Source organism: Mauremys mutica, chromosome 22 (genome assembly GCF_020497125.1).
Source record: "Mauremys mutica isolate MM-2020 ecotype Southern chromosome 22, ASM2049712v1, whole genome shotgun sequence".
Lineage (NCBI taxonomy): Eukaryota > Metazoa > Chordata > Testudines > Geoemydidae > Mauremys > Mauremys mutica.
In genome coordinates this window covers 16,953,420-16,967,642 of record NC_059093.1, presented here as the reverse complement: position 1 = coordinate 16,967,642, position 14,223 = coordinate 16,953,420, and the positions used below count along the sequence as shown (strand labels likewise).

Here is a 14,223-nt window from a genome sequence, read left to right as displayed (position 1 = left end):
AGTGCTAGCAGCTTCATTTGTAACAGCCACGTTAAACGTGAAAGCCCGGGACAGACCACTCCAGTATGACTGCACATGTACCAGTAATTGTTACACAGCTCAAACTTTCATATTTAGAACCGTCACATGAACTGGAGCGCTCTGAAACAAACTGTCTGAGCTGTGAGAAGAGTGCATCCTTTGTTCCGAAATCTAGTGTGGAGAGTGATAAAGCAGAAAATATACAGGAAATCTTTATCACACTGCAGAAAAATTACGATTATTTCACCAACACCTCACTACCCGACATTCAATTTAAACACATGCTCTGGAAGTCAACAGAACCTGACTTATTCTGCAGGATTCAGTTATTAAGGACACAAACCCTGGATTGCGACACCACAACTCATCAACATGGAAACAAGAGTGATAGCAGCAGGAGCTGGCTGCTTACAAAGAAAAGCGTATCTGTTTACACACAATTACCTTGGCCATAGCAACGTTTGGAAGTGCTCATGAGAGTCAGACAGGGTTCTCAAATATTACACATAGATTATCCAGTGATATGCCAAATGGATACAGCTCAGAACAATTTCTACTGCCAAATCTAAACGTGCAACCCTTCCTGCTATATGCACCAGCCACAGAACTATCCCATCTCATTATATCTGTAACTTTCACTCCATGCATCTGAAGTGAGGTTTTTTTTTACCCCACGAAAGCTTATGCCCAAATAAATCTGATAGTCTTTAAGGTGCCACCGGACTCCTTGTTGTTTTTGTTGATACAGACCAACATGGCTACCCCCTGATACTTGTATAGCATCACACAGCACCATTCTGAGCTGGCACCAGTCACTAAACACAATTCCATGAGGATCTGAAACATGTTTAACAGATTTATAGCACAATGTATCTAACACGATAAAATATCCTTTTGCTGATGGAAAGAAATCAACCCAGAAACAAGTTAAATGAGGACTTAGTTCTAAACACGAGAGCATATTTATGCCACCAAAATAAACCACTCATACACACTTGAAAGACCAAGCACATAGGCAATTGGAAGAGTGAGTTTCGCAATGCTGGACTACCACATCACATCTGAGGTCAATAAGGAATTGCTGTGATGGTGACGTTTTACAAATGAGCGTACGAAATACCACTTGCAGAACCACTAGGCTGCGCTGCATGAAACCGTGCTCATTTGGTTGCTGTGTTACTTGTTTGGTAGTGAAAAAAAAAAAGAAAAGAAAAAGAAAAAAGCTTAGTTTGAGTGGCTCAGGGCCAAATCATTTATTTCCATTTGTTTTAAATAAAAAATATAAATAAACTAAGGGTTTAGTGTATTCTGCCACACACAAATCTCAACTGTTTGTGTGAGAACTTCCCGCATACGTCACTATGCTCAAAATAACATGCAGTAAACAGAAGAGGCCCATTTTACCACCTGCAAAGGAGGAAAGTTACTCAAGGTTTATTCAGGCCGCATTCTAAGTAGTGAAGTTGGGGGGAGGGATGGATCAGTGGTTTGAGCATTGGCCTGCTAAACTCAGGGTGGTGAGCTCAAACCTTTGAGGGGGCCATTTAGGGAACTGGGTAAAAACCTGTCTGGGGATTGGTCCTGCTTTGAGCAGGGCATTGCACTAGATGACCTCCGGAGGTCCCTTCCAACCCTGATAGTCTATGATTTTGTGAAGTCTTCTTCATGTGCCTCTAGAAGGACAAGCCTTTCTGGCTATGCAGAATCACGTATTGCATTGTATAGGATAGTGACCTTGGGAGAAGCCAGTATGTTATTTGAAGTCAGAACTGTCTTATTACCAAGTTTCTTTTGGCACTGGGAAATGCAAGATGTTCTCACCCTTTTTTCTTAAATGCCCCTGTCAGCCTGGACAGCTTGCCTGTGAGAACTGGCTACAGGTTTGTGTGTTGTTTGGCATTCCATAAACTGCTGAACTTTCAGTATTCAGAGCTGATCGTGTGCATTAGGAAGTTCAATGTCTATTTTGAGACATCTGCATCTAGTTAACAGAACCCATGCTGTTCTAGTTTTCCAAGAGCATGCAATTCAGAAGAGTTAAATGGGTCGGTCACTCCGGCATTTGATCATTAGACTGCAAGGGAAGATGGAAGACTATTACATAAGCTATTTTGGGAGACACTGACAATGACAGCATATCTGCATTCAGACCCCCCCCCCCCGCCCCGCTGACAGGCAACTAATCCTTTAGCACAAAAGTATTAACAGAATTCACCCTCTATTTAAAGGGAAGTAAATATATTCAAATTCATAGTTTCTATGTGAAGAGTTTCTATGCAAGGTAACTGCTAAATTTAATAATAAAAAGTTGCTCCTATTTAGATTCCCCCCAAAGTATGTCCCATCAGGTCGTTCTGATTAGTACAAAGATCATATTTAAGGGGATTCGATCTAAAATAATTTAGAGATTGAGCCTGAGGTTCCAGGGGACTGTAATTCTGGTTTTAAATCTGGTCACCTTATGTACAAAACCTTAGAATCATAGACTCGTAGGACTGGAAGGGACCCCAAGAGGTCATCAAGTCAAGTCTCCTGCGCTCATGGCAGGACTAATCATCATCTAGACCATCCCTGACAGGTGTTTGTCCAACCTGCTCTTCAAAATGATGGAGATTCCACAACCTCCCTGGGCGATTTATTCCAGTGCTTACTTGGGTCTCTCACATGAAACCAAATTGCTGGAAATAAACAGAATCAAGATAATTCATCTTCCAGGGCCCAGAAACCAAGGAACGGAGCCTATCATGGGGAGATGAAATGGATACGGTCAAAATATGGACTTTGTAGTAAGAATGTGTCTGTCCTTGTAGGTATCCCTGGAAGTGGGGTGAAGCAGCCCCATGGGATGGAACTCCCCTCCCCAAACATTCCTAAGACAATAGCAACACAAAGTGCCAGTGCACAGCAGCTTCCATTTTCTGTCCATCACCTCACATTAAAACAAACAGTCTCCAAGTACTTATTATTCCAAGAACTGAAATACCACAGAACCCACTGCAGAACCCACATGCAACACATCTGGTCTTCAAACAAAGCCATTCATTAGCTGACATTTCTTTCCACAGAGGTTTTGACTAGAATCCCGTTTTTTAAAAATAGACAATTCCTTTAGTGAAACCTATTTTAAATGTTTTGTTTTTGCTTATTTGGGGGCTCTTCTTTTGAAAGACATGAGTTCAATATCATTCCAGGTACAACTGCACTGGTTGGAGTGGAGTTTCAGTAAATTAATTTGGCTCATTAAATTTAAATCCAACGGTGCATACTAAAACTCTGATTAAAACTAATTACATCTCCAACACAGCGCATGTATGAATGATAGTATAAAATCTGTCCAGTGGAAAATGCATTTCAAATCCAATCTCAATGCTAAAAAGCCAAAATCAACCCATGACCTGATTTATATACCTTACTTCTGAGTAACTTACATTACAAATTGGCTGAATACTGCTTTGCTGGTCCATTTAAAGTTTATGTGCTGCTATTGAATCTGACCACAAAATACAAGTATTGCCCTGGTCTGGGACACAAAGAAGCATTAGGGAGAAACAGCCTTACCTGGGTTGAACCTGCAGACAAAATATCTTGCCTACATGCGCTTGCTGTATACAATATATATATAATTGGAGATATACCCATCTCCTAGAACTGGAAGGGACCTTGAAAGATCGAGTCTAGCCCCCTGCCTTCACTAGCAGGACCAAGTACCAAGTATAGAACATTAAAAAAAATTGGGTGCCCATTTAAAAAGTACCTGAGAACCTTTTGCTGGCAAAACTGACACAAATTGCAGTCTCATTGGCCTTGTCAACACTAGAAAAATGAGTATTCATAGTTCAGAAACTATCAGCAATGGTGCGACTGCATTAGTGTAGACAGAAATGCAGGTGTTTTCACCACTGTATCATGAAAGCCTGCTTGGAGATGGCAATTGCTGAAAATACTGGTACCTGTTTAGCTAATATAGATGTACCACAAGCAGCACACTTTGACACTGGTCAAAAAAGCAAGCAGAGACTGAACAGCCATTTGGTTAAGTACACAGAAACCCACCAGATAGGAGTACTCAATGAAGAAGCGTGCACCAGGTTCTTTAGTGCAGGAGAAAAGCAAATTGACTATAATCCTTACTATAGCATGAAGAATTATGCTTATCTACAGGTGAACAGTGCAGAACAGAGGTCAAATCTGATCCAAGACACAAATTTCAAATCTCGCTTTTAGTGTGGTTAAGAACCGTTCCATATTATGTGCTTGCCGTTAAATATGCTAAATTAATGGCTTTCGACCTGTGGTTCATGGACCTGTGGGGGACCATAGATGGTCTAAGATTTCCAAAGGGGTCCACACCTCCATTTGAAATTTATTAGGGGTCCGCAAATGAAAAAAGGTTGAAAACCACTGTGCTAAATAATGAAAAAAACAGTCATTTATATTTGGTTTGAATTTAAATGCAGAATTTAAACTCATAAGATACAGGGATGCAAATATCGTTTTAAAAATATTTTAATAGTTTAAATGGGTATCAGTTAACCGTTTAATATTTTACATCCCTAGCCCCATCAGCACCCTCTCCTGCGCATTGTCATGGCAACAGGAGATGGGGAGCGGAGGGAGGGAGAGACCATCATGTGATCCGGGAGGGTTATAGCAGCAGGGAGAACCTATCTTGTGACCAGGAGATGTCATGGCGACACCAGTCTCCCTCATCACCTGATCCGGTCTTCCTTGGTGTGTTGTGGGACTTTGACTAGCCACCCCACAGGCCAGGAGGTGAATGTCAGTATCTCAGCCAGAAGTGATGGGTCTATTACAGGAGTGGGTAGGTGAGGTTATGTGGCCTGCGATGAGCAGGAGGTCAGATTAGGTGATCATGAGGGTCCCTTCTGGCCTTAAAGTCTATGAATCTACACAGTATTGTGGGCCAGGATTTTATGTAACACCTCTCAGGGGGAAAATGATGTGAACCCAGGAAGCGTTATGGCAATCATGCTGTTTGTAAGGTTTTGCATTTAAAGCAAAGCACAGACTCTGGCCTGTTTAGGCAGTCTGGCTTGCTGTGGATATCACAGTGTAGGCAGAGATCTGTGCAGACTGGGAAAAACTTCAGTCAGGAGGGAGAGAGACACGTGTCTCTACCCAAGAGAGGTGACTGCTGAGGTGCTGGAACACTAGAGGGGGTGCCCTTCTGGGACCATGGAGAGGGAATACAAGTGCACCTGCCCAATCTGATGTACTTGACGATGCTGTCTGTAACTACTAGGCCATTCTTCCATCCCAGAGCCAGGAATACAACTCCTAACTTCTAATCATTAGAAACGAAGCAATCCCAATTCCCAGCATTTTACTGCTGTCTAGCAAATAGTTGTGTCACCTGCTGGCCAAGTGTAGGTCACTTTCCTCTCTGGCAGAAGGTCCACACAGAGGATAACAGTTACTCATGTATCTCACACTGTCATGTATCGGCTGGACATCTGAAGGCCTAGGGTCCCAATGTTGCGGATAACATGTGAGGTGAAGCTAGGATCTTGAATGGGGCTGTATTCAGGTGGCTAGTCTGAGCTGCCACCTGGGCCACCACAGACACGCTTATGTTTTTAGCATTGTAGCTCACGCAGAGCTAATGTGTGTATGTCTACCCTAACCGGGAATTGCACCTCAACTGCAGTGCAGATATAGCCTTAGTGAGATGGTCGCATCCTCCCTGAGGAGGATTTATGGCTTCAGTCCAGTTAACAATGGCCAACAGTGGCCATCTTTACTAGGGGAACCCTTCCTCACTGAGAGTAAATTAGTAGCTCTCTTTTACTGAGGGTATGAACAACTTCAATCCCATTGTAAGTAATGGGAAACTGTCATTTTGAGTAAGGAAAATAGCGACTATACTGGGAATTCTAGGAAAAACAAATCAACTTTGCTTAATTACCACCTGAATTCTTCAAATCTATATTTGAAGGTAGATGGCAATGAGATTTAAGAATATGGGGAGTTTGAATGACAAGTCAGCCATTTCCTAGCAGAACAGGGTCCAAAAAAAGTGAGATACTGAATTCTAAGGTCCCGTTTTTTCAATTAATTTTAGCAAACTAAATCAAGATTTAGTTGAAAATCATGAAAACAAATACTCTTTACTCACTGATGTGAGGTTAGTTTGGAGAAGACACATTCTTCACAGAAAAAAAGGATAAAATCTCTGCTTTAAGTGAAAAACGCAACCTAACCTTAATACAGGAGGCACTACTGGACCTCAAATTCTATAAAGGAATCTCCTTTCTCCTGCTGTGACGTGCCCAGAGTGTGAGGCTGGCCAAACCTCTACCAAATGCCTCAAGAGCTTCAAATCTGCATTCCATAAAGACCGAATGCTGTGACCCCAACGCACTTGCTTTGGTTTTATAAATGGTCTCAGGGGATTTCAGAAGATGGCAGAAAATTCATAATACAGAACAGACAGTAAGAATGTGAATGGCAGCTGACAAACTAACCTTTTTATGCTCAATTTAGAATGGTCTGTCGCATGAAACTGAACGAAAGAGATGTACATCTGAGACCAAAGGTCAACCCTCCCCATTAACCCCAAACCCAATAAAACCCAGCAAGGGTTAGTTAATGATTTGAGCAACAGCAACTCCAGGGGTCTAATACTGGCTTTATTCAATCCTGTCTAGGTTCTGATACTTCGTTCATCAGCTGATGACCTTTGAGACTCATCTGTCAAACATATATTCACACAGACTTCCTCTATGTCCTTGGCTAAATCACAACCAGAATTGGCTGAAATTGGAAAGTTTGGGGTTTTCGATTGTTTTCATCCAAATTCAGAACAAAAACAAATTTACTAAAATTTTCCTGACAAACCAAACCAGAGACGCCCAAAACGTTCCTTTCAGAAACACTGAAATACCCGGCTCCTGAAACAAAATGTGAAACTGGCAGCTGTGAAACTGACAAGAACATGAATTTCAATAAGTTGTTCCACTGCAGGGAGCCTGCCAGCCACAGAGACCTGGCTCCAGCCATTTACTGACAATAACCTTCCAGCGGGCTGAGCCCAGCAGCTCTGGGAGCCAGAAAGGCACTGCTAGTCCCCCAGAGCTAAGGGTGCCCTGGGACTTGTCTCTCTGTGCACAAGAAATAGGTAGAGGCAGTGTGCTTGCTGATCTGCTTTTCCACACCCTGGAGCTAAGGGAAGGCGAGGAGGAGGCTGAGTGTCAGGGCACACTGCTGTTTCAATGGAAGTTTAGCTAAATATGTAGCGGGTATGGTGAAACATTTCGCTCACCAAAGCGACATTTACTGATGAATCTAAGTTGTGTTGGAAAATTTTCACCAGCTATCGTCACCACCTCTTAGCTTCTGCTTCCCATACGTAAAATGGGATCATCTGCATTTACACTCATAACAGTGCTGGCAGAGATTGTGGTTTGTATAGCTCATTGAAGAGGATGCCAAGAATTAGAGGTGTAACCAACTTACCTGTTATTGTTCCGACAGTTCCGGCAATTGATGCACTCCGAGGGGTCGGTCTGAGGCACTGCTGTGTACACTCCACCACCCTGGAGGAAGAAGGGGAAAAAAAGCAACCCAAAAAAAATCAATTGCAACACAGGCATACAAGATGTAGTCTATGATAAATGGGCACAATGTACGTTAACCCCCAGGACCTCTGATTTAATTAGGGATCTTAATCACCTTATCAATCTTCAGATCTGTGTTTTGTAATGTGGCATGGGAATACTGAGCTGCTATTATACAAAGTCTAGTTGAGTTTTCTGCCAGCATTTGTGTCAGAGAAAAGTAAATAACTGTAGCTTAGACAAGTATGTAGTAATTTCCCTGGCTTATTTTCAGTCCAATATGTCCAGGTTTAATTTAATGAGCACACTGTAAATATGTTTATTTTTAACGCTGATGACAGACATGAAAGCAAATTCCTATTCATTAGAGAACTGTGCCCCGTTTGGAGTGACAGGGTGTTAAATATTCAGGGCTGATGTCACAACATAAACCCATCCCACTTTCCGGTAATTACTCCGATTAGATCAGTTTACTTCACTAAACAGACTTTTGAAACATTTTGTATTTTGACAGATGGGGTCGTTCCTTCGCCAGCAATGACTCTGGGGCGCGAGGGATTTTGTGTTGTTGGTTTTGGCCGAACGGGCCCATTGCAAGCAAGTAAAATGGCCAGATTAACACATACCTCATTGTTAAATACTAGGCGGACACTGATGTGAGTCATTTGAAAACGGTACTGTACTGTTGGGTTACCATTCTGCATTTTCTTAAGGGGAGCGAGTGTGGGAAAACTAATTCAAACTCTGAGTTTGAGTTCGGTTGGGTAACTGCTGCTTCTCCAGTATTTCTTATTTTCGTATGCCTCTGCGCCAGGTCTGGTCCTACATTTTGCAGACCTGTGCACTCATACGTGTGGGACCTGTGGGGCCTCTCACACCACGTCTCTCCCCTAGGCCTCTTTTCTTCATCTTCCCAAACACTGGAGCATTAAGAGGGATGCCAGTAAGAATGGGGATCTGTACTGTGATCACGCAAGACTCACTTGTTCTGTGCAGGAGTGGAGACAGCTGCTGACATCCTTGCTCAACAACCTTCCACGGCATTCCAAATGGGGGGAGATGAAAAGAAAGGCAGGTATTTACAAGGGGCAGTCCTCTAGAAACAGTATGTCCCGTGGAGATCTCATGGGCCTGCTCCACACAGAACAGAGCAGGGATCTAGAGATCAGCCCCACCTATGTGCACCTGGAACACAGGGTCCTATGTGGTTGTACACCATGTACATAAGCTTAGGACAAGCCTTGCTCTGTGATTTCCACTTCTTATCCTGGAAGGAGGAATCCCAGCCACAGAGTTCATAAGAAAGCCTGTCCGTAGAGTATCTACAGTCCGTGCAGCCCCCAGATATCTGGAGAAACACATCTGTGTGCTTATCTAAACCAAAATACCAAAGCTTTTGAGGATCCGCATCGCTAATGTTGGTTAGATAGCTTTACAACATAAGAAATCTTTAGGCCACGGTTGGTTTTAGGCAAAGGAAAAACTGCATCTTTGGTACTTAACCGCGGCGCAAAAAGGAAACCATGCGATGAGATGAATAGTCTACATTCAACCTGGAGTTATCTGAAGTAGCAACTACTGTGTAAGTGGCAATTTGCTGTTGAATAAAATGAAGTGCTTGTGTTCAATTACTAAAGCAAACAATTGTTCCATTTTTTCCCCTTTGGAAACAGCATTCATTACATAGACTTTTTGAACGTTTCCTTTAGTTTTCCTGGGCAACATTCACAGTTTTGAGTAGGACCAGCGACAAAAGTGGAGTAAGTTTGAATGTAACCCATCTGTTTCCATAGACAATAATGAAATCATTATTCGCTCTTGGAAATGGGACACGTTTCAGAAAATTAAATATTTTTCCACAGCAAACAAAGGCTGGATCACAGATTGAGACCAGTTTTTGTTACTTCAAGAAATTAGTCTCAAAAGTCGCAAATAAGGGACTCAGTAAGGCAGACGTATTATGTTGTTGTATTTCAAGACCGGGGGGGGCGGGAGGGGGCTTTTCTTTTATGAGACCCCAGCTATGGTAAAATTAATAGCGCAGTTTACAAATCACAGATCTGAAACAGGTGTGTGGAGGGGAGAAAACAGTCAATTCATGAAGCTGCAAAATCAGCAACCATCATTAAATCTATTTGATAGAAAGAGAGAGAAATACCCATGATCCTAGCCATAAGGCCGAGAAGCGTTATATATACACACACAGTACAGTATCTCAATCCAGCATTGCATGAGTCTCAAAACTCTCAGACTAAAAACAGGGGTAAGAGGAGACTCCCCAGAATAAATAGAGTTATTGGTGCCTCTAATCCTAATCGCCGCAGGAAAGCCCTGAAGATGAAAATATGAGAAACACCAAGCCCAGCTACTTCCACTGGCACAAAGATAGGGTAACCGGTAGTTATTAGCTCCAGCACGACTTGAGTATTTCCACAACTGACTTGACTAGCTGGAGCTTCCTTTTACACCTTGAATAAAATTCCAAGGTCAAGATCAGGACCCTTACATCAAAGCACTCTTACATTCACTAAATGGTGGGGATGTTCGTAATCCATGTGTGTCCTGGATAGAGAGTTGGTGTGCCCCGGGTAAAGGCCAGTCCCTCCATTCAAGCCACCATTCATGATCCCATTAACTCCATTGGGAACCTTGTGATGGAGGTGTGGACAGCCATTACTGAGAGTACCATTGCTGATGAAGTTTCCATGTATGCTGCCATTGATGCGGCTTGTGCCTGGTAAAGCAGCGTATTCGACCATTTGCCCATTGATATCTGCACCTTGGTAGAGGTAACCAGGAGGGTCATACTCTGCAAAGGGAGACCCACGGGGGAAAAAGTTAGAACACTTTGTTAGCATAATTTTGCTAAGTATTCAATGCATGATTAAAGAATATTTTATTTTTCATCATACTCCTAAAACCAAAGGCAGATGAGTGTTTCAGAGATACAGAAGTGACTCATCTATCCCTTTTCAGGGTTTTTATAGTAGCCATAAATTGTAACATCTAAGTGCTTAATATGCAAATGTTTTCCATCTCTACAATAGCTATGTCCACATACTAATCCTCTTGGTCTGGAAAGAATTTAGCAAAAGATGTTGCTCAGTAAAAACAGGCCCATTTGCATAATCAACAGGCTTTAAAACTCTGGCAGAGACAATTTAGCTTATTCTGGTCCTGCTCAGTTTCAAAGGAAGTTTTGCATAATTTGGGTTTGCTGGTGGGGAGTATGGATCATATTTAAACAACCACAGACTGTGCAAATAAAGCTAATTAAAGTACCAGAAACAGAGGGAGCTATTTAAAATGTCATGTAAGACTCCGATCGCTCAGAGTATTTGCTGGGAATAGAAGCGGATCATTTATAGCAACGTACAAAAGCTAAGTATTCCATAGTACTTCACTGTGTGTTTCTAGTCAGAAACTGGCAGGTTTCTGCTTATTAACAGCTGCTCCACAGCCCTTTGCCAGCACTACAATGAGCCTCAAAAAAAGTGCCACAGGATCTTTCACTTGATCTGGAAAAATTAGAGAGAGGCTTTATACTGCTATCTAGAAAAACACTTACGCACATGCTTAAGTCTAAGCATGGGAGTACTGCCATTGAAGTCAAAGGGACTAGTAATATGCTTAAAGTTAAGCACATGTCTAAACATGTTGCCAGATCAGGGCCTCAGTAACTTATCCAAAGAATGGCATCTTTAGCAGTGCAGCAGCACATTGCAGCAATCTACACATGCCTCGATCCTCGAATGGGACTCAGTGCAGAGAAACAGACATATTACTACTTTCACAGATTCCTTCCTCACTCCATGTGCCTTAAGAAACTCTTCACGTATGTGTTGTTACATCACTAATCAAATACCAGTTTGATCATAACACTGTTCCCGTTCGGAGCATTCAATATAAAAGCTATATATTTATTATCTAATTTTCATTACCCTCATATGTTTTCATATTAAACTAGGGCTGGGAGGAGAGGAAACCAATAACTTACTCTGCATGGCGTTTTGCTGGCGATTCTTCCACAGACACATGGCAATGAAAACTATCAGAATAAGGACCATCACTCCAAGGACACAGCCCACTATCAGATATAGCATGTCGCTGCTCCGAACAGGGCCATTTGATGGGCCAGCATTGCCTCCACCGGCACGATCAGGAGAATTAGGTGGTGTACTCAGATCCTTCACTGGATATTCTGACGCTCCAGGTGTGCGTTTCACTGGTTAAAATACAGAAGACAAACATGGTCTTGTGAACCCAACTTGGAAAGAGAAGTCCACAGAAATGTTATTCTACATGTTTGTTTATCTGTTATTCAACTATACAGTTATGAAGTGGAAATATCTACCATTAAATTTAGTATCCCAATGATTTGTAGATAGAAAATTTTAAGCTCAAGATTTTTACATTAGCTGATGAGGTCAACTAACATTGGATGGTAACTATTTGTCTTAGAAAATGCCTATTATCTACCTACCTATAATCCCATGTATCTAGGGGTATGTCTACACTACCCGCTGGATTGGCAGGTAGTGATCGATCTATCAGGGATTGGTTTATCATGTCTAGTGTAGACGTGATAAAATTGATCCCTGATCGCTCTGCTGTTGACTCCAGAACTCCACTGTGGTGAGACGCGGAGGCGGCGTCAACAGGGGAGCGGCAGCGGTCGACTCGCTGCTGTCCTCACGGCCAGGTAAATCGACCCTAAGATATGCCGACTTCAGCTACGCTAGTCGACACCCCCTCCATGTAGACCTAGCCCAAGCCAAGTTATACTTCAACAAGTAATTGACCGTAAGCATTGCTAGAAATTGCACTAACTTCCAACCCGAAAGAATACAAATCTTTCCACTTCTGAGGTCAGGAAAAACCACAATATGCATTTCTGTCAACTAACCATCGCCAGATGCCCTGCTTCTATCTGACGTGAACCCTGCTAACCTTTACTGTTTTCAAAACTGCATTCTTCAAGAATTAACAACCAGGTAGAAATTTTACAAAATTCAAGACGACATCAATATGACACCTGCACTAAAGTGAAAGGCACCATTTCACCAGCTATATATTTGCTGGCTACTAAGTAAATACATACTGAATTGTAGCCACTCTGTGTTCCCCAAAAACAATGTAAAGAATTAGTTACTGGTAATTAATTTTGCAGGACTAAATTTTTCCATCAGTGAATATTACAACCAAGATTTTAAATGAGGGTTTGTAGAGAACATTTTTAATATTGTATTTATAGCATTAGAATTTGTTTTGCTAAAGGTTAGCTCATGCTTAGGGAATCTAACAGAGAACTGTAAGACCAAGTTAGCTTTTGAATGCTAATTACCTCTTTGACCAAACAAGCCCCATTCAGCGTCTAGAGTCTCATCAACATTCACCTTGATCTGCTAAAACATTTTCAATACAGACAGCCTGGTCTACATTAGGATTTTAAAATGTGTATAAGCTAACAGGATTTTTAAACTTTTTTTCCTCCTACTCTGGAAAGACCCTGTGTGTACAGGGTGATCACTCCTGCCATCTCATCACAGCTCTGCTGGTGCAGTGTCAACAGATTGCCTTGATTTGGTCCTGAAAGAGGTCATAAGAATGACCATACTAGGTTAGACCAATGGTCCCTCTCGCCCAGCATCCTGTCTTCCAACAGTGGCCAATGACAGGTACCCCAGAGAGAACAAACAGAACAGGTAATCATCAAGTGATCCATTCTCTGTTGCCCATTCCCAGCTTCTAGCAAAAAGAGGCTCGGGATACTTCAGAGCACGGTTTTGCAAGCGCTTAAAGGAAATGTCAGTATGAATGTTTGACAGCAGGTTGTCCCCCTGGTATAGTCTTAAAATCTTGAAGAATTACTGAGCTGTTAATAACTAAGCCAGACTCTGGGTAGATATATTCCACCAGATGTAGGTGGTCTGAGAGACTGCAGCTCTCAGCCGTGCTCTGTCAGGTAATAGGTACTGCACTGTAAGTTTGATGTGCACGTTTGTAGACTCCTCTCAGAAGTAGTGCATTTGAAGACATATTGTGCTTTTAGTGTCAGCATATTCCCCCTGCAACACCACTTGATTTTAAAGATTAATTTGCTTAAGAAACCAAAGTGACTGTGATCGTTAATTTCTTTTGCAAATAATTACGCTGACATTTTCAGAGAACAGTATTCCTATCTTCTTGCCAGAGGCAGGTAGAACTGATGTGAGTGGCAGCCAACTTACTCATGAATTAAGAATTTGAACAAGTCCCAAAGAGACAGTGTAGGCAGAAGTATATTATCTCCAGTAACCAACTAAGCCACAGCAAGATGGTGTCTGCCTAAGGAAAGACCACCAACATCGGATGAACTGGGACTGTCAATAGATCCGATAGGTCTAAACATCTTTGCAAACCGTCTTTCCTGGAGACAAACGCATCGGTCTCTATACAGTCAGAAAACCTCAGCAACAGTAAATAAAAACAATCCTCCATCAACTTTTTAAAATAAATGAGAGGGTCAGCGATTAGAAGATCAAGGGGTAATTTTCTCATCAGGGTTTACATTTGACATTACCTCACAGGGTATGTCCAGACTACCTGCTGTATCGGCGGGTAGCGATCGATCGATATATCACGT

The 14,223-nt window shown here is 42.1% G+C and overlaps 1 protein-coding gene across 2 annotated transcripts in view; it reads right to left on the bottom strand.

Moving 5' to 3' along the window:
* CDON (cell adhesion associated, oncogene regulated) overlaps positions 1-14,223 on the bottom strand; it is a 93,393-nt gene that overhangs the window by 7,648 nt on the left and 71,522 nt on the right. For both annotated transcript variants that reach the window (XM_044997127.1, XM_044997129.1), the window contains exons 16-18: positions 11,596-11,823; positions 10,121-10,407; positions 7,498-7,577 (exon numbers count right to left, since the gene is read on the bottom strand). In XM_044997127.1, coding sequence (XP_044853062.1) covers positions 7,498-7,577; positions 10,121-10,407; positions 11,596-11,823 — 595 coding nt within the window. The remainder of the gene's footprint in view (positions 1-7,497; positions 7,578-10,120; positions 10,408-11,595; positions 11,824-14,223) is intronic.